Source organism: Sus scrofa, chromosome 4 (assembly GCF_000003025.6).
Source record: "Sus scrofa isolate TJ Tabasco breed Duroc chromosome 4, Sscrofa11.1, whole genome shotgun sequence".
Classification (NCBI taxonomy): Eukaryota; Metazoa; Chordata; class Mammalia; order Artiodactyla; family Suidae; genus Sus; species Sus scrofa.
Genome location: NC_010446.5, coordinates 130311170 through 130333877, shown reverse-complemented (window position 1 = coordinate 130333877; position 22708 = coordinate 130311170). Strand labels below are relative to the sequence as shown.

Here is a 22708-nt window from a genome sequence, read left to right as displayed (position 1 = left end):
ATATTTATTCAGTACAATGTACAGATAACCTGCTAAGTAAGGGAAGTTCAGAGAAATAAACCCCATAGTTTATTGGGAATGTCAGTCAAATAAACAACGGTCACATTTCACTGGGGACAGATGACATGACAGAAATCGAAACCTCCACACGTTCCTTCGGGCTGCATGGTGCCTGTAACATCTAGGTACTTCCTTTGCCAACCCCAGCTCCTTCCTGCTTTGGTTCTTAAAACCGCTCCTCCTCTATGGATTTTCTCCTAATTAATATAAGAATTTTAAGTAGCTTTACTCTTGTCAACAGAACACATGCTTCCTCGGGTGCTAAAAATACAAGTCTGCTGAGTACAGACTCTTACGTCTTCTATCTTTATTGGGAAGTCTGACCAGCTTCTCAAAAAACTTTTGCTTAAAGGTTAAATGGTTCATGAACTGACTATAGCATAGAATTAGATTATTTTAGAGTTAGCAAGAACGTCACTACATTCTTTTTTGTCTCCCCTGTGAAGGCACTGTAGCCCTGAGAAGTATTTTACTCAAGGAGATGCAGAGTCGGAATTATGAAGCCGACCTTTCAAGTTCTTCACTCAACTGCTTGCTTGTGTTTATTTCTCACTCGGTACACATGTACTGAGGTCTATCACGTGCCAGACGCTGTTCCAGGGACTGGAAATGCACTGGTGACCTGTGAGGGATTCACGGAGAGGTCTGGTTGGAGAGGAGGCTGAAGCACTTTGGCTAAAATGAAGTATCTGAATCACCTAGAGATTCAACGAATTAGGCCATTATTCCTTCTGAAGAGTATATAAAGTTGGATACAAATTATTACGAACAACAAGAAAGGATCAATTTCGTAGAGTAACATCAAGTTGCGAGGTAAACTGAAGCAGTACACTTCTGAGATGAGGCTTAGAGTCTGCTGGGAGCTGGACCCATCACATCACTGTGGACCTACTGCTGCGCCTGTCCTGTCAACACACACTAGCTGTGCCAACGAGCTGAGACCTGGCCTCCCTGGATCTGAGCGTACACCTCTCATCAGAACCCCAGCAGAGTGCCACGCAGGAAAGCCAGGCCACCATGGCCGTGCCGCCTCCGAGGCACCTCTGCATCGTGCTCTAAGCGTGCGGACACTCTTCCACTTTCTAGTGCCTAGGGGACCCAGCTTCCTTTCTCCCAGAGCTGATGAGAAACGTGGCCAAAGGGTAAGCTAACAGTCCCCAGAGAGGATTACAAGGGATCGGGGCCCATCGCCACCCGATCGAAGGCTGTGCACTGTGGTCATTCAGGGCGCTGAGGGCATGGGTTCTCTGCAAAGAACAGGCTGTGGAAGCAGGTGGCCTAGGTTTGGATCTAGGGTCTACCAGGTAGTGGTTACAAAGCTGCAGTCAGGCTCTCCTTGCAACAAACAGTTTTATAATGTATAATGTAATTTAATTAAATGTATATAAAATGCTTAAGGAAGTACCTAAAAAACAATAGGAGGCACTCAATTCTTCTTTTGCTCTGTAAAGACAACCATCAGTCTCCAGACTTAATTTAACCTTTATCTTAATTTATTTTAATTTTATCTTTTCTTTTGAGGGCCACACCTACAGTATATGGAAGTTCCTGGGCTAGAGGCTGAATTGGAGCTTCAGCTGTCAGCCTACACCACAGCCACAGTGATGCCAGGTCTGAGCTGCATCTGTGACCCATGCCGAAGCTTACGGCAGCGCTGGATCCTTAACCCACTGAGGCTAGGGATCGAACCTACATCCTCAAGGACACTAGGTTGGGTTCTTAACCTGCTAAGCCACAACAGGAACTCCCTAACCTTGACTTTAACTTACACTTGCAGTAAACATTTCTTGTGTGTGTTTGGGAAAACTTATTTGGGTTCTTCACACTTCTTTGCTTATATATGAGCTAAACTAATTTTGGGAAATGATACTTTTGTACATTTTAAAATAGGCAACTAAAATTTCACTTAAAATCTTTACTCACAAGTTTAAACAGATATAAAGAACATAATTTATGGTGTAGTGCAAATACAGATGATTTAAAATGAAAACATTACATCACCCTTATGCAAATTCACTAGAATCTAACTAACATGGGGATGATGTACCAGTACCATTCACTTAAAAACTGGATGAACAAGTTCTTCCTTGATAGTTAGAAATCTTACATGGTTTCCTTTTCTCCTTGAGTTTATTTCTACCAATTCTCCACAGCATTTTATCCTAAATACATTTACGCTTGAAGAATTTTCACTTACCACCCAATCGTACTTCTCTGTAACAAAAATATGTATGGAAGCGGGAAATTTAACTTTCTTACCTACAACCTTAAGGCTTCACATATTAAAATCTCTTCCGGAATGCTGAGTTTTAATTACTCTTGGTACAAAACTGGTCAATACCACACACACTGCAAGTACATTTACTGCCGATGCAGCGCCACGTGATGGGCCATCTGCACGTGATGGGCGGGCACTGACGACGAGGGCATCTTCCACTCCACGCAGGCCTGTTGAACTGGCTCTTAGACTTAGTGGTTCCCCCCATTTATCTCTGCAGGACTCATGAAGGGAATTCACTTCCAAAAAGAAAACATGAGGGCCAGGTTTGGGTAACCGCACCCGACCGCACGCTGCTGCTGCTCACGAGCCCTTCCTTCATGGCAGTTACTTCCGAGCCACCTACCTACAAGGCAAGGACGGCCTCTGCCTGTTCCATAAGCCAAGGCGTCTGAAAGCAGTTAAGGCTGCTCTTAGAAATTCCGGAGTTCCTGTAATGTCCTCTGATACATATTTAATTCTGTACCATTATTATCAAAATAATCTTCACTTTCAAGATCCTCAGTTCCTCAATAGCAGGATATTTTTTTTAAAAATCCTAACTCCTAACATACATATTAGAAATCCTATTTAGAATATCTTCAAAGTATACTTTTCAATCATATTCTGTAAACCTGAAATAAGCTTTCATTTTCTATTTCAACTTCAGTTAGGCAAAGTGTACAAACTCATATCTTTAAGGATGCAGACATTTTATTTCGGAAAATTCAACCTAATATTATGTATTTCTTTATCCAACTTCAACAACTAAATAAACACCTGCCAAATACTTATTACAGAGAAAACGTGTCAGACACCGTAAGGGATTCAAAATGTCTTCACCGAGTTCGCCATCCTGGCTAGTGTTTCTCCAAGTGTGGCCCCCGGGGAACTTTTATCAGGGTCCCTTAGGCAGAGACTCCAAGAAAATGTAGGTTTCCAGGTACCCAGTAAGACTGACTCTACCCAAAGCTCCGGGGGCATTTTCACCCGTCCTGGTCCTGGGTGATTAAGACGCACACGGACACCTGAGAAAGGAAATCTGGTTACATCAACAGCTGGAGAGATGCTTCAGGTACGGGAGCACGCCCGGCCCGTGGGCACACAGGCTGGGGACGACGTGGCAAGGCAGCGAGAGTCCAGGAAGTCAGAATGTGAGCAAGCGACACAAACAGGGAACAGCTCTGCTCTCAAGTGGGAGAGTCTCTGCTTGCCAGGGGTGGGTGTCAGTGAGAGCCACACGCAGGGCAGGTGGGTCTCACGTGAAGCCTTTACACAGGCAAAACCAGTTTCTCTAAAAGAGCACAGGAAAAAAAGACCTCTCAACCTCACAGTAAATGAGTTTTAAATACTTCATGTTACAAATCCAAAGAAAGTAAAGTAACCTTAGTTTTTATTTAAAAAACATCCTCTCAGCATGGAAATAAAATCATCCAAGTGAAATAGCTCATTCTTTTGCTGGTAGCTTAAAAAAAAAAAAAAAAGGAAAAGAAAAAAAAAGAAAAGCGTTCCTAAATTACTAACTACAATGGGCACAGTCGGAAACAACTAAGAGAATGTGCACGACAGGGCGACCCCTCAAAAAGCGTCATAATCTGCTGTGACGGTCAAGAAATCAAAGCTTATTTTTTCTTAAATTTGCAGAGGCCAAATCCTGCCCACTGTCTGTTTCTGTAGTCACAGCCATTCCTTTGTCTTGTCCACAGCTGCTGATGTGCTGTGATGGCTGACTGACAACTGTAACTGTACGGCCCTCAAGGCCAAAACTATTTACTCTCTGACCATTTGCAGAAAAGCAGTCTGAACCCTGTTTTAGTCTCAGTGTCATCAGCCCCTAGCACAGAGCAGGCATGCGTATACTTAAGTGAATTTGCACACCACCTTAACCAATTAAGACTGAATTCCTATTAAAGGAAAGTCACAGACTCGGCACTGCAGGAAACATAAAGAAGATGCCTACCGGGGCCGCTGTCTTCGAAAGGCCTTGATCATCACATGGGATGAAACAGAAGACGGTGTGCAGGAACCTAAGAGAAGCTTCTGAGGCTCAAAGGGAAAGGAAATGCCATCTGGCTGGGGGAGGGACAGGCGCCACTTCGGACACTCGGACACTGATACACAGCAGCCTTCGCGGGAGAAGGGAGGGGCCGACACAGAAGCCTCGCTGTGGAAGCAGCCACATAAATCGGGGAGGCAAGAAGGCAGCGGGAGACAGCCCCAAGGCCGTCTGTCCTGCTTACAAGACGAATGTCTGTCAATAACACGGTATGACCATCAGCACGTACCGACTGCTTCCTAGCTGTCCCAGGCACAGGCAGCCCACGGAGTCCTCCTTTAAAACAACGCGCACACAAACACACACTAGGGACAAATGGCGGTGGTGTGTTAAGATTTAAACAGGCCGAGTTTAAGATCTAATGAGATGTGTAAGTGAAGACAGGTGCAAACTCGGATCTGTGTCTGGAATAAAGGTTGAAAATATCTCTAGGTTTTGGAATCCTTTGTACAGAAATAAAGTTGGCAACTCCTTAAATAAACAAGCTCTGGAAGCTTCATATTCTTTCAACCTCCACTTATGTCAAAAGTGATGGAAACTAGTAGTGTTGGCTACCTACCCCCTTGGGGTTCCTGGCGAGTGACCTGTTGGGCACAGCTGATACTGAACACAGGAGTACTTCCCAGGAGCATAAGAAATCATTTGGCAGAAAGCAATATTATCAAAAACATAATGCATAAACAGTCAAATAACAGCCACAGGAACTTCTTAAAAAACACTTTCCCGGAGTTCCTGTCGTGGCGCAGTGGTTAACGAATCTGACTAGGAACCATGGGGTTGCGGGTTCGATCCCTGGCCTTGTTCAGTGGGTTGGGGATCCGGCGTTGCCGTGAGCTGTGGTGTAGGTTGCAGACGCGGCTCGGATCCCGCCTTGCTGTGGCTCTGGCGTAGGCTGGTGGCTACAGCTCGGATTAGACCCCTAGCCTGGGAACCTCCATATGCCGCGAGAGCAGCCCCAGCCATGACAAAAAGACAAAACCAAACCAAACCAATTTCCTCCTTTTACTAAGAAAATAATCTCTAGGATAAGGACCCTGAGTCAGTTCAGCAAGATGCTGACCTAACTGCTTAACCTGTGACACGGGAATAAGACTATTTACCGAGAGGCACGGGATGCGCTCTGGGCCTAGCAGGGTAATAAGCAGCTGACGAGCACGAGCCTCCAAGTAATTTTTACGACACCCGCAGCATCCTTTGTCTGGATCCCCACTTTCAGATGGGAAAACATAAACTTGGCAGCTTTCCAAGGTCTGTATCAAATTTGTAACATTAGTTCCAATTTATAGAAAATGTGCTTTGCTGTAGGTTGTTGAATGAAAGCACAAAGATTATTTTGGAACATCTTATAACCTGGGTTAGGTCTGTGAAGCCCTGACTGAATAAATTTAGTATTCATCGTGGTCAGACATGGTCCACACAGACTAACCCGGAGCCTCCCAAGGTACAGTTGGGTCTGTTCCTCCAGAGTATGTGAGCTGGACGGACAGCACCTTTTCTCACCGGACTGCGATTTCCTGCTGAAGGGATTTGAGGAGTGAGGGATTAGTATTGAAAGGCCATTCTTTTTGAAAATAATGTTCCAGAAAGTGATGCCACTTAAGCTTGAAACTACTAAAGCCTCTCCAGGACTCGTCTCCACCCCTCAGAGGACAGGGCCACGCAGGTGCCCTAGTCACCTTGGCTTCATGCCTGTTTTCTCCATCACAACAGCCCTGTTCCCTACTCGCTCCTGCATAAACCTCAATTTTTATTTATGCGTCTAGAAGAGTGAGTGTGCTTACTTAATGCTTTTGAGTAAATTTGTAAAGAGTCACCCCTTAACAGCTTAAACCACATCTTTCTCAAAACCAGGATCTCATGCAAAGGTCAAAGCCGCAAAGTAAAAAGAAAAAATAGAAAATGCATCTGAATTTCTTTCTCGAAAATAAATGGGTTCCATTCATAAATAAAATAAAGGTCTAAGATTTAATAGTTTGAAAGATAATAACTGAACAGACAGTATCGAATCTGGGAGCAGTATCTAGTCTCTCATCAATAACAACTGAGCAACACGGCTGCTCTGACGGTGCCTGGCATTTCCAACACAGGCTTTTCTGCTTCAAAACCACTCACTCTGTGAGAACAGAAAGCTGGTGAGAAGTGACGTGGCGAGGGGGCCTGACATGACGCCTCTTCTGCTGGTCTGTGGGCTCCTCGGAGGTGGGAGGGTTTTCCTTATTGCTGTCGCCCTAATGTCCAGAACAACAACTGACCACTGTGGGTGCTCGCTGAGCGTTTACTGAGTGAATGAACAGGTTTACTCAAGAAGGCGCACTTGCTTTTATAAGAAGACAAATTCACACTGAGCATTCTGGAAAGAAAACTCCCAACAATCGGGAGACATACGCTCTACAATCATGTGAATCCAACACAGAAGTCCTGCGTGAGGCAGGCAAAGCCTGGGCCCGTTTCAGATCTACTCTAGTTGATCAGGTCTGCCGTGGGGCCGTTGTTACCGACACTCCAAGAATGGGAGACACTGGCAACACCAAGTATTTGGTAAAAGACTTGACGAGGAAGGTACCGGAATGCTGTGCATGATACCTTGAAAATCAGAATGCCACAAGGAAAACACACTTTTACGTCTTCTAGGTACTTTTCAGGAAAGAATAAAGTCTGCCTATTTAGCACGCTTCCCTTAAATTAGATGCCCATATTTTATTTCATTTTACTTTTTAATATTGTTGTTGGTTTCATTTTTGGCCACCCTGAGGCACATGGCGTTCCCAGGCTGGGGATCCGTTCTGAGCCGCGGTTGCAACCCATGGCAACGCCAGATCCTTTAACCCACTGTGCCGGGCAGGGGATCCAACCTGCTTCCCGGTGCTGCAGACGCCTTGGATCCTGCTGCACCACAGTGGGAACTCAGATGCCCACGTTTTATAACCTATGATAATCTTACCTAGATGCTCTCTGAATGTACATTAATACAGAGGTATAATTAAGCACGCAATCAAACATAAACACTTGTCCTAGCCTATCTATATACGTATTATCTGGTGAACACAGTGGTTTAAAAATCTTAAAACAAAAAAAAGTTTTTACCAACTGCTCCCCTTTGGACCACGTCATACTGCAGACGCCTCTGCTACTCTCCTGGAAAAGCCTGTCTCCTGGGCCAGCTGAGAGCCCGCCCCTTCCCCTCTGGACACATTTCCAAGTTAAAAGTGAATATGCTATCTGAGCCCCAACAGTCTGTCCTATACTAAGATACTTCTCTTACTCTCTCATGACAATCTGATGATTACTATCCCCAGTTTGGAGAGGAGGATTAGGTAATTTACTCAGGTGAATGTGATAGGAAGCATTTTGGACGCTTAAACCTCTAAGCTAGCTACTAATCAAAGCACGGCTACCACAATTCACGCCCAGCTGCGTTGTTACACAACCAGGGAAGATAGGGGAGCACCACAGAGCTTCAGGAACAATGCTCTGCAATTGAGTATGATGACCCACAACTGGCACTTAAGCAGACTCTAGGGACCTAGAGGTCTCCCAGGGCCGTCTCCATCGTTCCAGCGACAAGGGACAGAGAGCCCAGGGACCCGAAGACCTCAGATCACATGGTCTGTTAGAATGTGACTCTCCTCACTCTTCCAAGCAGAGTGCTTTCCCTTGTGATACGTACAAAGGTGAGCTCATCACGTGAAGTTTTTTTTATTTCCAAAGGCAAAAACCTGAACACCGGAACTCTAGTGTAGAGACTATTTCTTGAAATAAGTTAAAATGTTTTTAGTTGCACATGATATGATTTTAAAATGTTTTAACCAGGTGACTTTTCAATTGAATTTATCCTAGATTATGATAAGTGTGATTATTTAAATCTCTTATTTTTTTAAACTTTTTTTTTTCTTTTTACAGCTCCACTAGTGGCATATGGAAATTCCCAGGTTAGGGGTCAAATCCGAGCTGCAGCTGCTGTCCTATGCCACAGCCACAGCAATGCAGGATTCAGGCCCTGTCTGTGGCCTACACCACAGCTCTTAGCAATACCAGATCCTTAACCCACTGAGTGAGGCCAGGGATCGAACCAGCATCCTCATGGATCCTAGTCGGGTTCCTTACCACTGAGCCACAAGAGGAACTCCTATTCAAGTATTTTAATTTGAAGGTCATTTTTAAAAGCCTAGGTGTTGTTGATAGCCAGATAATTAGCAAAATAACTAGCTACTTAAGCTAATCAAGCTACTTCATTACATCACAGTATGGGAAAACTTTTAAAGAAATGGAGAGGGAAGCGGTTTTACCTCACTGAATTTTGCTGCATATGTTCAACCTTCATCAATATTTGGACCCCGGTCTGAGAGCGAATATAGGCTTTCAACCTGAAATAAAAATGTCATATTGAACAAACCAAAATTTATTTTTAATGTATTTTAAAAAAATGTCTGTGGAAGACCAAGCATTTATAAGAAGTTAAAAATACTCAAAATTTATCTATTCAAGCAAAGATGTTAAAGATATTTTGTAACCAAAGATATGAATTTAAAAAAAATAGACCTTTCTTTCTCTGTACAGATTAAATTCATCTTGCTAATTTACTTATTTAGAAAAATGTACGCAATTAGGTGACAAGTATTTTGTCTTATTGCTAAATCCATGACCAACGATAACAACTAGCTTACTGGTAGTAAGAGGGACGGAAACTGCACCATGGCAGCGGTCTCTAAGACACCGCTTGATACATGACATCATTCTGTCTGAGTCTGGGCACCACCTTTTATGAAAAAGAGAAGATGAGAATTAACTAGGACTGGGTTAGACACTTTAGAATTCACCCAGTTTAAAATTTAATCCAAGCCAAACATTCATATTCTAAGCAGGTATTACCTGGCGAAGAGAAATTCCTGCCCAGAAACACTAATAATTCACATACCAATAGTTTCGTTTTTTGAGAGCTGCCTATTCTGTGCTAGACTCTGTATGAGGAACTTTATACATGCAATTTTTTAAAGCTTCACAACAACTTTATCTAGTAAACATCACCATTCTCATCTTACTGATGGAAAAAATTAAGACCTGGAAATTAAGTAAGCTGCTCATGATCATATCGCTAATAAGGGGCAGAATCAGCTATCCTAACCCAGATACTCCCAACTGAGTCTTTCAGCTAGGCTACGTTAACCATTTTTGCCCTTGGTGTATTTCTGGACAGGAGGTAGAGTGAACCTTACTTACTTTCAAACAAGGAGACTTGTTTGAAACAGGATTTCCTGTCTTTAACAGTTACTTGGAAACTCTTAATTTTCGGAATTTTAAATTCAGCTTTGAAGGGCAGTTGGTTTAAGGGGTAAGAGCATAGACGCTGCCTCTACTCTGCTAGGGTTTGACTCCTAGCTTCCCTATTTATTAGCCACGTGAAGTCACTTAACTACTTTAAGGCTCAGTTTCCCCCATCAGTCACAAGGTTATCACGTGAATAACCTACCCTGCAGGGTTGCTTTGAGGAGCAGATGAATTACTACATTAAGATTCTAAGTGTCAAAGAATGGCACGCGGCACACTGTGCGTGTGAAGCAGAGCCGATACTGCGACCAGCAGAACCCTCACGGGAGCGACAGCTCCGACTGGCAAAGATCTGAGTGCCCACACGGAAACGGGACAGTGGGCAAAACGGTACTGAAGTATCACGTTCCAATAAAGACAGGGCTTTATCGAATAAATATGCACATAATAAACACTTCAACATTTTTAATAATTTCAGAAAGTCACGAGATTTTTGCAACATACCTTTGACGAATTACAGGATCAGACTTTTCAGGATCAATGTAAGGTCTTAGAATTTCATTAATGGTTCTATCATCTGGTACTCTTCCCAATGAAAACAAAAACAAAACATTATTTATAATTTTCTATTAAAGGTGTTAATTTAGAATTACTACATCTTGTGGTTTTTTGTTGTTGTTTTTTTAAATAACTGAACACAGACCTTTTATTTTAGTCTTGGCAAAATATGACATCTTTTTAAGCAAAACTTACTTAGGAAAAAAGCTCAAAAACACTTCTTGGACACACTTAATAAAGTCTTAAAAAATAATATTTTGAGAAGCTCCCTATAAATCAATTTGAAAAATATGAAGCCTCTTTTAACGCACACCTGTATTCGAAGATGAAAAGAAAGATGACAGGGTGAAATATATTTGCAAGTTGCAGACATCAAAAATTTGAAAAAAGGTTTCCGATGATACTAGTTTTAAGTGCACTTTAAGTGCACTTAAACTAGTATCAATCTAAATCACAAGGCCAGGTGAAAAACGAATGCTCCTTTCCCTGGAAGCCAAACACTGCAGGTTGACCAGATTTGCTGTATGTAAGCAAACTGTTTGACACTACAAAGGAGAAACACTGCTTTGAACCAGCAACACTGTGTCCTTAATCATTTACACGTATCCACACAGACTCCTGCGCCACACCCCCACCTGTAACGCACACCTTCTTCCCCATCTTTAGTCTGGTATGAAACCTCGAGTAAGGAAGTTCTTCCCTAAAATCTATATGACAATTACCAAGAGAGGGCATTTATGCCTAATGTGAATATATGCTAGCTAAAGATATTTAAAAAGCAAGGAATCAAACAGCACACAACCACTCACATTTTTAAATGCATTTGAAAATGTTCATAATATGAAAAAACTAGGGTAAAAAAACTGGTTATGCAAATTAATTTCAATTATTAATATACATACATACACACCTAAAACAGTGTACTTTCTGAGGACACACTATGATGTTAATGGCAGGATTTTATCACAGCAGAATCTGGGTTATTTCTCATTGCCTACATAACCACCCAGCTGAAGACTCTTCCTCTTGATTCAGCCCTCTGGACTCTGCCTGCACTGCTCTCCTGAATGCCCGCCCTTGCCTCTTCACAACATGGGCGTGACTTCTGCGCTAAGCAGCTCCCTCGGAGTCCACCACCACCACAGGTGTTCCTAAAAAGCCCACTGTCTCATTTTGGTTCTTTTTTTCCATATTTAAAAACAGAAGCATACTCTGCATTCTTCCTTAACTTGCTTTGCTCACTCAAAATTATTTCTGCGGTTCATCCCTGCTGACATGTGTGGCTCTAATTCATTCTCTGTGGTGGGAGCATTTCACTGCATGGTGATGCCGCACCTTAGTTACCCATCCCACTGCTGACATCACACCGAACAGCAGACTGCAGTTACCATCCCACTGCTGACATCACACCGAACAGCGGACTGCAGTTACCATCCCACTGCTGACATCACACTGAACAGCGGACTGCAGTTACCATCCCACTGCTGACATCACACCGAACAGCAGACTGCAAATGCAGAGGTTCGCAGCAGACGGTGGGGATACGCTACCTCTTCTCTACGTACACGGCTTGACTCTGAGGAAACTGCAGCTTCACGTGCCAGCAAAACTGTCGTTTTCTACGGGAGAAGAGAGTCACGTGGGGTCAAGGCAGACAGTAAGTGTGACACAAAACGAACTTCCTGAATTTCTGGTTTCAGATACTTCTAGAAGTAATCTTAGAATTTAATGTATTTTCCTACTAAGAGCTAGGTTCCCTTTTCTAGGATTTTAGAGGCTATGTTTTTAAAACAACATACTTGCACAAGAGGTTTTAAGGGGAAAAAAAATTAAGCAGAGCAGTTCAAAACTCCAAGGCCTTCACATTCTCGAATTAAAAGGCAATTGCTCATCGTCCGGGGCCTTTGAGGTCAGTGTGCTGCCACCTGAAGTTTACAAATACATTTTGTCACGACTGAAGATAGCGATCTGCTGCCTCTATCTGGCTCGTCTGCAAGTCAGGGGCATCGAGTGTTGTCCAGTGGAGACCAGCTGGCTGCTGATGCCCTCTGAGCCCGGCCTGTGTGCCCTCAGCAGTGCCACGGGGGACCCGGAGTCCACGCCCTCAGCAGCACCACCGGGGTCGGGTTGGCTGCTAAGCAGGATGCACTCACTTTCAGTCTGAACTTTGGTTTGCTACAGGAGCAACAGTAATAATGCACTAAATGTGTGATTTTAGAAAAATGGCCAGATGCTCTATTTAACATACCTAACTTTGGTGACACTAGACTCCATTCCTTTTTAAAAAATTGAATGCTTGAAACATTCAATCCATGATGGAAATTTAAATGTCTTCACTACATGATCGTCTTACATGTTTTCCTGACTTAAAAGAAATGTCTAACACCTCCAGTGCCAGCTGCATGTCCAAGCAAGCAATGGTTAGCATCTCTCATAAGTCTATCCTTTGGCAGCATGGCCCCGAAATCTAAAATAATGTTCTTTTAATACAACCTAGTAGAGTATCTCCCTCCAAACATTTATATGACTTAGTAAAATTTTTGTTAGAAGACAACAATCATAAAATCAAGTAAAAATCCTTCTATCAGGGTAAGTTATCACAGATTTGCCTGTGGATGTTTTAACAAGACAGTTCTGGGCACTAGCTAGGGAGTAATATGCTTGATGATGCTTATGTTGATAATGTCACTTATACAAGAAACAATCGTGTTATGTTTAGTATTTTTTTTTGGAGAGAACAAAGTTTTAAAGTACCCCTTACGAGTTTAAGGTCAGATGTCTAAAATCTTGGAGGAAAAACACTTAAAAAAAACCCAAAACAACCCTGAAATGTAAACACAACAGTTACTGGTTTTAAATAATTCTTCTAAAACGAAATACTTTGCAATATGTGTTATCTGTGAAATGGACACAGAGATACCATAGAGGCTGAGAGACACATTTCTCTCTTAGCAGGAAATAAACTGATTTTTAAACTTTAATGCACAGTATGGTTTCTTTCTAAATATATTTACGTTACAGGGAGAAGAGAAAAGATTACCAGCCTGTCATCGTGTGGAACTGTAAGTCATACTCAATCACCCCAAGCATTATTTGAAAAATTTCAAGAACCATTCAACTTTCTTAACATTCAGTGGGCCCTAAGTACCTCCAGAAAGTACTTAACATTCCAAAACCAGAGAGAAAAGCCCTTGGAAATAAATTTATTTGCTGTAGTTAGCTGGCTGTGGTTATAAAGAAGTCATTCATTACTGTTTTATTATATATACATTGCTAAATTATGGCTACTATAAAAAATAAAAATCTTTCTATATTTGGCCTCAGTTCAAACAGGAACAAATCGGACAAGTACATTTAGCTTTAAAAAAATGTGATTTTTCGATATTTCAAAAACGAAAAAGAATAAAAACATTCCATCTACCCATAGTCAGATTTAACTTGTATGTTGCCATATTTATATGCTTGAGCTATTTGTTTTCTTCTAAGAAATATAAGACTATTGACATGGTTGATGAGTCTTTTTACTGGTCCTTGCTCCGATTCCCCTCCCAAGATCAGAGGTAACTACTATGCTAAGGCTGGGGTCTATTTTTGTATCTGTTCGATACACCATCACACACACATCTATAAACAAGATGATATTTTCTGTGATGGTAATATTTATTTAAATGTTATCATACTTTACATATCTTATGCCCTGCTTTTTCATTTACACTATGTTTTGGAGATTTATGATGGTACACATAGATCAGGGCATTAATTTTAACTGTCTCACAGTATTTCGCTGCATGGAGAATGCTAAAATACACCTATCTACTCTCCACTCACAGACGTTTCTGACTGCTTCAAGTTTTTCTCCACTTAATACTGTCCTTCCTTATTAAAAAAAAGGATATTCTTCACTGTTACACAGAACTGAAAGTGAACCTCATTGAAAAACTGCCTGTACTTTTTTGCTCTCTGGTAGCATAAGGCGCATTTGAGAACAGCAATTCAGAGTGTAAGGCTGAAGTGAGGGCAGACAAAGGGTTTCATTCCCGAAATGAGTGAGTTAATTATCTCTAACTAAGGTAGTGCTTTGGTGCTCTTAAAACTGACTTGGTCCTGACACAGGCGATCAAATCGCTTACTAAGCGTGAAAGATTTAAATCTGCTTCTCATTTTTCTTAAGTATATATAGAGTGACACATGCCCCACTTTAAAAAAAATCATATGTACTGAAATCCCAACATTACTTATGGGGGGGCTGAGTCCTCCTCTTTTTTGTTTGTAAGTTTTCTGAAAGAACAGACTCTGTAAAGGAGAAAAAAATTAACATTAATAATGCTTCCATAAGTATCCTCAGGCATGTATATAACTGCTTCTGTATTTTGGGTCATTTTCGAAAGATGGATTCCAAGAGGTAGAATCTTTAGGATAACGCTGCGTTTCTCGACCTCAGTATGCTGACACTGTGGACCAGCAGCTCTATCGCTGCTCCGGGATGGGCACACATCGTCCCAGGCACTGCAAGATGTTGAGCAGCCGCCGGGCCTCTAACCATGAGATGCCATGGGCAACACCCAGTCCCTCAGTTGCAACAAGCAAAAATGCTCCCGAATATTGCAAATGTCCTCTAGGAGGTAAAATGACTACTTTTGCGAATGACTGGGATAGATGTTTAAACATTTATTATTGCTCCTAATGCATTAGGACTGCTATCCCCTCAACTTAACAAAATGCTTTCAACTATAATTAGGTCACTGTGTCCTTGCCATGCTGATCAACACCCTCCAGTATGGAAGCACTGCACCTAGAATCTCTGGGTGACTTGGGCACCCAAGGCACTGCGTTGGGGGTTTGGTAACAGACGGGTAAAGAAACTAGCAACTGTTAAACCTGGTGTTCCCTTCTGGACAACCAGACCAAGTAACAGAAACACTGACCTCTTCTCTGAGTGCCATGAAACTGAATAATTATTCATGCGTAGCAAAGCTTTCTCTCCTCCTCCTCCCAACACACACACACACACACACACACACACACAGGCCTCCCCCCCACCATGCATTCTCAGTGGGGGCAGCATCAACCCCAAAAGGCTGCAAACTGTTTCTGAGGAGAGTAAAAACATCTTCGATATTATCACGCTAGTGTAACAGCGGTCTCCAATTACGGTTGGGGGCAATTAGAGGGAAATGTTTAAAAAGGTTCCTCGGGAGGTGATGATGAGAAAAGGGTTGAGAAATGCTTACAAGCATTAAATGAGAATAACTAGTATGCGACATGTGATTTTAGTGAGTTAACATGGGACACAACAGCTCTTGCTCACTCGGGACTGTTGAGGGTCATTCCGTTTCAGGAAAGTCACTGATCTGGCAGCGGGGGGAGCACCATTCTTAACTCCTCAGTGATTCTTCTGACTTCATGACTTGCACATGCAGGTATGAAGGCTATGTCTCAAACTTTTAACTATGGTTGGTTCTTGACATTATGAAAGGACTTCATTCTTACTTTATGTGATTGTATGACATAAATCATTGACATACCAACTGGCTATTTTTTTAAAATCAGAAAAATCAAAGATGTTTTCATGGGAAGTGTAAGGTGGTAGTCACAGAAAGGACAGAACAATTTTAACATTCTTTTTAAACTTAAAAAGATTTTATTATTGGAAGTGGTATTTAAGGTGCTTCCTTTTTATCTCAGAAATTATTACCCAACCAGAACTAGGGTTACTTATCTAATCATTTGACAGCTTCAAAGCTATCTTCTTCAAGAAATGTGCTACAACGAAGAGTTACATACAGAGGCTGAAGTCTAAGAATGAAGATTTCTAATACAAAGTTTAAATGAGTGTGAATATTTTTGTTCCAATAAAAAAAAAAATCACCAATTCTCATTTCATTCCACCACTGATTAACCAATGTTTATCCCAGGAACACTTCTAAGGGCTCAGCAGGCATTTGGGACACACAGAGACTGGGGGATGAGCCCAAAGCCGACCTCTTTGGGGCAGGGAGTCAGCCACCAGACCACCGCGTTTCCCTTCCAGGTCGCCGTGAGCGGAGGCCAGGGTCTCACATAAAAGAACCCTGTTCGACATGGCCCATGGAAAGGACTTCCACCAGCCTGCGATGCTGGGGAGGGGAGGGCAGAGGCTGAGTGGACGGTCTGCCTCCTGCCCTTAACGATCTGTTACTTCCTGTGATCCCGAGGAAGAGACGCACCTCATGCCTCATGGGGTGACGAAAGCATTTCTATCTATCACAGGATAAATGAGGACACGTATGTCGAGAGCACAGAACACGACAATCAAAAGTGTTACTGCTACCACCACGTTCTAATTCGACATTCAAGTTAACGTCCTAAATCATGGCGCTCAGAACAGGAATACTGACAGGGTCTTTAGCTGAGAATGTCGCACCACGAGTTTATAACTAAACTCTCTCTACACTGAGTTCAGTGTTTCTGAAGCGGGACATATGGACACTACCAGCGTCTAGAGGGCTCTGCATGTTCTGCTAAACAATATGGATTTGATTCCTTGGTTAATGCACCACCAACACAGGTTTTTAGAGTGAAACGAGGGGGTTAGGAGATCCATCACCCTGCTATGTAACTCTGCTACTAAGTGATCTTTGCCCAAGTTGGTGGCATGCGGAGGTTCCCGGCCAGGGATGGAACCTGCACCACAAGACTGACCTAAGTCGCAGCAGTGACAATGCCGGGTCCTTAATCTGCTGAGGCATCGGGGAACTCCAAGTGTTTCTACAGCATATTCGGGACATTACCCTTCTTGCCCTTGTTTGCAGTTATTGAGTGAAGTATTTCCCGCTGCTTCTGAGAAATTCACTGACAGAGTGTAGTGCAAAATGTCTGAAATTTTTACTCGTGATTTTCAAATACAGGTGACACCACATAAGCTAAAGTTAGATTTTCCACGTCTGTTTACTTTGCCACTAATTAAATCAGAAAGGTCTACAGGTTATGAAAACTGCCATCCATCCTCTCACCAGGAAGCACTGGCAAGGAAGAGCAGTGCGAATACAGGACCCCTTCAGCTTCCCTACGCCCCCTGCCCTGAAACCAACACTGAGCACATTCAAGTCCTTTACACAAAAGGGAGTGTCTGCATGTAACCAAATACATCTTCCCATACACTTTAAGTGGTCTCGCCATTACTTAGAATACCTAATACAATGTAAATGCTAGGTAGATAGTTGCCGGTGTGCAGCAAATTCAAGGTTTAGTTTTTGGAAACTTCCGAATTTTTTTCCCCAAGTGTTTTCATCTTGTAGTTGACGGAACCCACAGATGCAGAACCTGCAGATATGAAGGGCCGACTGTACAGTTTATTACACACCTTTCAGATTTTAGGTGTTGTTCTAAAAGTTTTATTGTATTAATTCATTTAATTCTTCTAGGTCTATTGGATAAATGCTATTATTTCATTTACGGTGAGAATTCTAAGGTAGAGAGAAGTATTCTTACTCCTCCAAGGTAATTATTTAGCTGCAAAGTGATAGAGCTAGGATTTGAATCCAGGCAGGACGATAACTCTATAGAGTCTATGCTCTAATCTAGTACACTACTATCAACTTTCCAGAAAGTAAATTCAATACCCATGCATTTTTTTGTACTAATAATTCAAATGGCTCTCAGTTATATTTTATTTAAAATATCTGCCTCCGTATTTAAAAATCCCTTTTAAGAGCCGGAGTGGACATTTCATCTACTTTGCAATCCCTCGCCACAGTCTTCCTTCCTAATCCACAACCCCATTTTGATGAGTGGACCCCATCTGCCCCTCCAGGACTACACACTTAAGGGCTGGCTTAAGGAAATCGTATCTCCTATTCTCCTGGAAACAATGGCTCAGGGTTGGGCAGGTGATCCAGGCAGTCCGATCATGGCGAATTTCGGGTTTCCTGCTCAGTCACGCAGGGAAAGAAGTATTCGCAGATATTTATCAAAACTTAAACTGTTACCAGAAGCCTGCTATGGTCCTAAGGATCCAGGTGACCCCACAGAAGACACAGTGGAGAACTGGCAATAAAATGGGTCCTCCATGACACAAATGAGTCATTTTCCTCTTAACCCTGAAGTCCACCTACCACTGGACATCAGTTACGAGAGCCAATAATACATACTTTTTATAGCTCAAACTGGTTTGAATCGGTATTTTATTTCATGCAGTATAAAGCAATTTGATTGCTACAAGGGATTAAATTTTTCTTTCTAGGTTTCATCTAGCATTTTAAGCAACAGAAAAGATAGGCCAATTCGTATATCGTCAACTCCCAAAAAATTTGGAAGTGACAAATAATATTTGATGGAAATTTCAGGAAAAGAGTGTTTTATTCCACCATGGACCATAAAATCTTCTTTTAACTTAAAGCAGAATGAAAATCTACAAAAATGTGAAACACTTTAAGAAAACACAAATGTACAAAATATCTATATAATCCTTCACTCAAAGGCATTTTACCTTTTGAAATGTATTTCAAGATCGAAATTTAAAGTTTTAAACATAAACTTAACTATTCCTCAAGCAAATAATCCATTTTACTAGGATCGGCATCCTAACAGGTACCTCTGGGAGAGCAAACACAAAGGATCCGTGAGGCTACTCAGCACGTGGATTAAAACGACTGCAAGCGGCGAGAGGGAAAGCCCTAAGTTTACGTCTCACAGCATTCCGCGAGCACTGTGAAGAGTTCCACTTACACAGTGTAGCTGCTCGCTTAAAACTCTGCTTCACTACTACACGATAACCGTAGGAAAGAGGCTAAGTAGGTGGTATTGGCTTCAGCAGACAGAATATTAAGAACGTGGATACAGTAGGTGGAGATCGAGATGAAAAAGCACATTTTGCTTCAAGTGACTGAGAAAGACCTGAGCACTTACCAAGGCGGCTCTCCACCAGCAGTGGTGCCCACCTCATTTGGAAGTGGCGAGGGGGCTCGGGCTCATCCGAGACGAGGGAGCACCTTAGGCATTTGGAGTGCAGAGACCAGACACGCTCGCCTGCCTGTGATGCACAGCAAAGCCCCCACAATGAAACGTGCCCTGTTCCAAATGCCAACAGAGCCCCTACTGAGAGCACGGGACTACGGAGAGGGCAGGCAGATGCAGGCCCCAAGCGGAAAACCAGTCCTAGATGCTGGCATCTGTTTCACATTACCTAGAGAGGACACAGGAGCCCGGGCAAAGGAGAAATAATGGAGAAGGTGCCCTTTCAAGAGGTCTAGGAAGCCTGAAGGGGAGACCCTCGGGATTACGCCCGAAACCAGCCTGGGGTCGCTGAGGGAGCAGGTCAGGAAATGAGGTGGGGACAGGCGGGAGTCCCTTGCAGGAACAGGAACGCACGCTGCTCCAAGTCTGACTCTCTCTCAGCTGCCCGGCACGGCCGAGGAGCTCCCGCGGGGCCCAGCCCCACAGGGCTCTCCAGCCTCACCCCTCCGCTGGCCAACGCTGGTCCAGTTTCTGGACACGCCGGCGCCCCGTCTTCAACGCCCCGTCTTCAACGCGCTACTCTAGCTCCTGCATCCGACATTCTCACGGGACAAGCCTTCTGTCTGTGTGGAGAAGACCCCAGACTCGAAACGCCTCCTCGTCCTTCACTGACTTGTTCAAACTCTGTCTCCTCTCGGGAGGACGGCCCAGCCCCGGGCTCTCAGGGAGGAACCCCGGCCGCCCTCCCGCCGCGCAGCCCGACCTACACGACGAGCTGGCCGTCTGGTCTCCCCGTGGCCGGAGCTGCGGGAGAACGAGGACAGTGGCTGGCTGGCGCCCAGGGTCCCAGTGCACCTCCGAATCACCTCACGCCCACCCCCTGAAAGTTAAGGGCATTTCTCCAGAGCCCTTTCTGTTCACAGCAACATCAAGAGGGAGACACAGATTCCCCGTGTTCGCTCCGCCTCATCCCCAGCTTTTTACAAGACACCGAACCTCTGCGGCGGGTGATGACTCGGGAAGTCTGTGCCTCGGGCACAGGTTTCTCTGCATTTTGAAGCTGCCCCAGGCAATTCGCACGTGCACGCCACGCTGGAAACCCCGCGCACGAAACGGGGACCCGCACTGTCCCCTCACTACAAACACCGCACCGAGCGCAGAGAAGTGAGACACCTGCTCAGAAAACGCCCTCACACATAAAATGTTCATCTTGCCACCTGTAACACGAAAGAAACGGTTCAGAATTCACTATACTCTTCTCCTTTTAGAAACAAAGACAGTGGGGAAGACTTTCCATTATTTCGCTTCGTGAGAGAGACGAAAGGCAGCAGTTCCAACGGGGGCCGGGGGGGATGAGGACAGGAAGGCGGTTTTCGGCGGTGGAATGGGGCCGGCGCCCGAGAGCTTCGGACACCGCCCACGGCCACGTACGCGGACCGAGTTTACCCGCCGGCACGTCTGCCCACGGCTAGGGAGGGCATCTCTGAGCCGAGGACGCTGCCGGCTCAGGAAGCACTAAAGGATTCTGAGCAGGGGACCGTCATGGCAAAACACGCTTTAAGGCGACGAGTCTGGCGTCGCTGTGGGAGAGCGAGCGAGGTGAGGAGACGGGAAGGCGGCAGGGCTCCCCAGGCTCCCCGACCCACAGTCCCGGGGAGACAGACGGGCCGGAGTGGGAGGACGCGGCTGAGATGCTGCAGGGAAGGGCGGACGTGGTGACGGAGGAAGGCCTTCCCCCCCTGGGCCACACGGGGACCCCGGCGCGATCAGGAACGTGTGGCTTCCCCTGCCGGAGCGCTGGCCGACGCCTGCTGTGCAAAGGGACACCCTCTGCGACGCTGGGGCCTCGGAAGGTCCGCCCCGCCACCCACGCAGCCCCCGGTAGGTCGAAGCCTTTCCGGCAGAGAAACCGCAGAGCCCATCATTCTCATGAATGAACCGTCTGTACCGAGCACCCACGAAGCACATCCCCCAAGTCCACCTCTCCCACCGCAGCCACAACGGCCAAACCTACTTCACTGCCTTCACTCCTTTCTAGAGTCGGTGAGCAGCAAAGCACAAAGCTGTACTGCTTAGAGGACACCCTGCAAAACGAAAGGCAAAAAACCCCACAAGAACAAAAACACTGCATAAAGAAATGTACTGCCGCATAAGTGATTGTTCAAGGAAGAAAGAGCCTGACATTAATACGCAGGTAGGTAGGTACGTCACTGCAATTATAATTTGAATGCTATAATTTTATCCAAAGATCAGAAAGTAATTTTAAGAATCCAGGAAAGGTTATTTCTTTACAAGAGGGCCATCTAGTGGCTGGCTTCTAAAACAGGACTGGAGCTGCAACAGCGATTCCCACTGGGGTTGGATACCCGGTAGCGGCACTATCTTGATGTTTTAGGAGAGGCCTGCAGGCAGAGGTCTCTAGGCACTCTGGGCCAGTAGGAAGACGGTAACTCAGGTCTGGGCTGACAGGGGTGAAGGACTGATAAGAAGGACTGGGGTGCGTAGCAGGGACGGCCGAGCGCATGTGGAGACAAGCTGCGGAAGGTCAAAAGTTGGGTCCATTTCTGGGCAGCGGGGGTTAGACCCCACAAGAGAGCAGACGCCTGGACATAAGCTGAAAACACTGTGCGAGAGGAGTTTCTCAGTCCGATTCTTTTTCCAAATGGCTAGCACGTGGCTCCTCACTGTGGAGTGTGAGATGCCCACGGCTAGGAAAACAGAGAGGGCCTCAGGCAACCAGATGAGGTGTTCTGCAAATGCAACCAGGACAACCCGCAGACGGGAGCGCCAAGGCTTCCTGCAGCAGCACTCCTAGGACACAACTGCAAAGACGCAACCCCGGATAAAGCAGGGACTTTTATATGACGGACTCAGAATGCTTCTCAAAGACTGTATTTATACCTCAAAATGTGTAATGGTCTTGTCCCCATTCATCAACGTCTTTTTAAATTATTACCTTAAAAATTCTCTTCGTTATTCTCAAGAATTAAAGGCACGTGGTCTAAAGTTCAGAAAGGTACAAGAGGGCGCACAGTCCCCACGCCTGTCCTCCTCCAGCCAATCTCTCTGCCTTAAGGTAATGACTACTGTCAGCTTGTGACACAAGCACGCAGGGACATAACCTTGCTTTTCACACCACGATGCGCACACTGAACACGGCTCTGCGTCCGTCTTCATCCGCTCAGTGGTTCTGGCACCCATTCCATGCGGGCACATTCAGAGCTGCTTAGAGCTTTTCCCACTGCAAAGCGCACCACCGGTTTCCAAGCAGCCCACTACGGATGGATGTTTAGAGTCCTGTGACTCTTTTGCTATTGCAAACAATATTGCACTGGGTATCCTTGTACATGGTTCATTTCCCATATGTATATCTAAATTCCTGAAGCATAATTGTTAGGGGAACAGGTAATTATCACGCCTTTCTGATCTAGCTCTTTTCTACACCTGACCTTACCTTTGTCTGGGGCCACTCCTTATTTTTAACGAGGCCAACGGGTTAATTTAAAACTATTTTAATTAGGGCAACAGGGTACAGCATCACCTGAAAATCCTCTCAATGCAAACATCAAGAGATACTG

At 44.4% G+C, this 22708-nt stretch overlaps 1 protein-coding gene across 7 annotated transcripts in view; it reads right to left on the bottom strand.

The window, feature by feature from the left end:
* Positions 1-22708, bottom strand: part of ZNHIT6 (zinc finger HIT-type containing 6) — a 111461-nt gene that overhangs the window by 75692 nt on the left and 13061 nt on the right. For all 7 annotated transcript variants that reach the window (XR_002343009.1, XR_002343010.1, NM_001243449.1 and 4 more), the window contains 3 exon segments: positions 11747-11815; positions 10143-10223; positions 8660-8737 (listed from right to left, as the gene is read on the bottom strand). Coding sequence is in view for 5 of the 7 variants with exons in the window: in NM_001243449.1 (NP_001230378.1) it covers positions 8660-8737; positions 10143-10223; positions 11747-11815 (228 nt within the window). In the remaining 2 variants the exon portion in view is untranslated.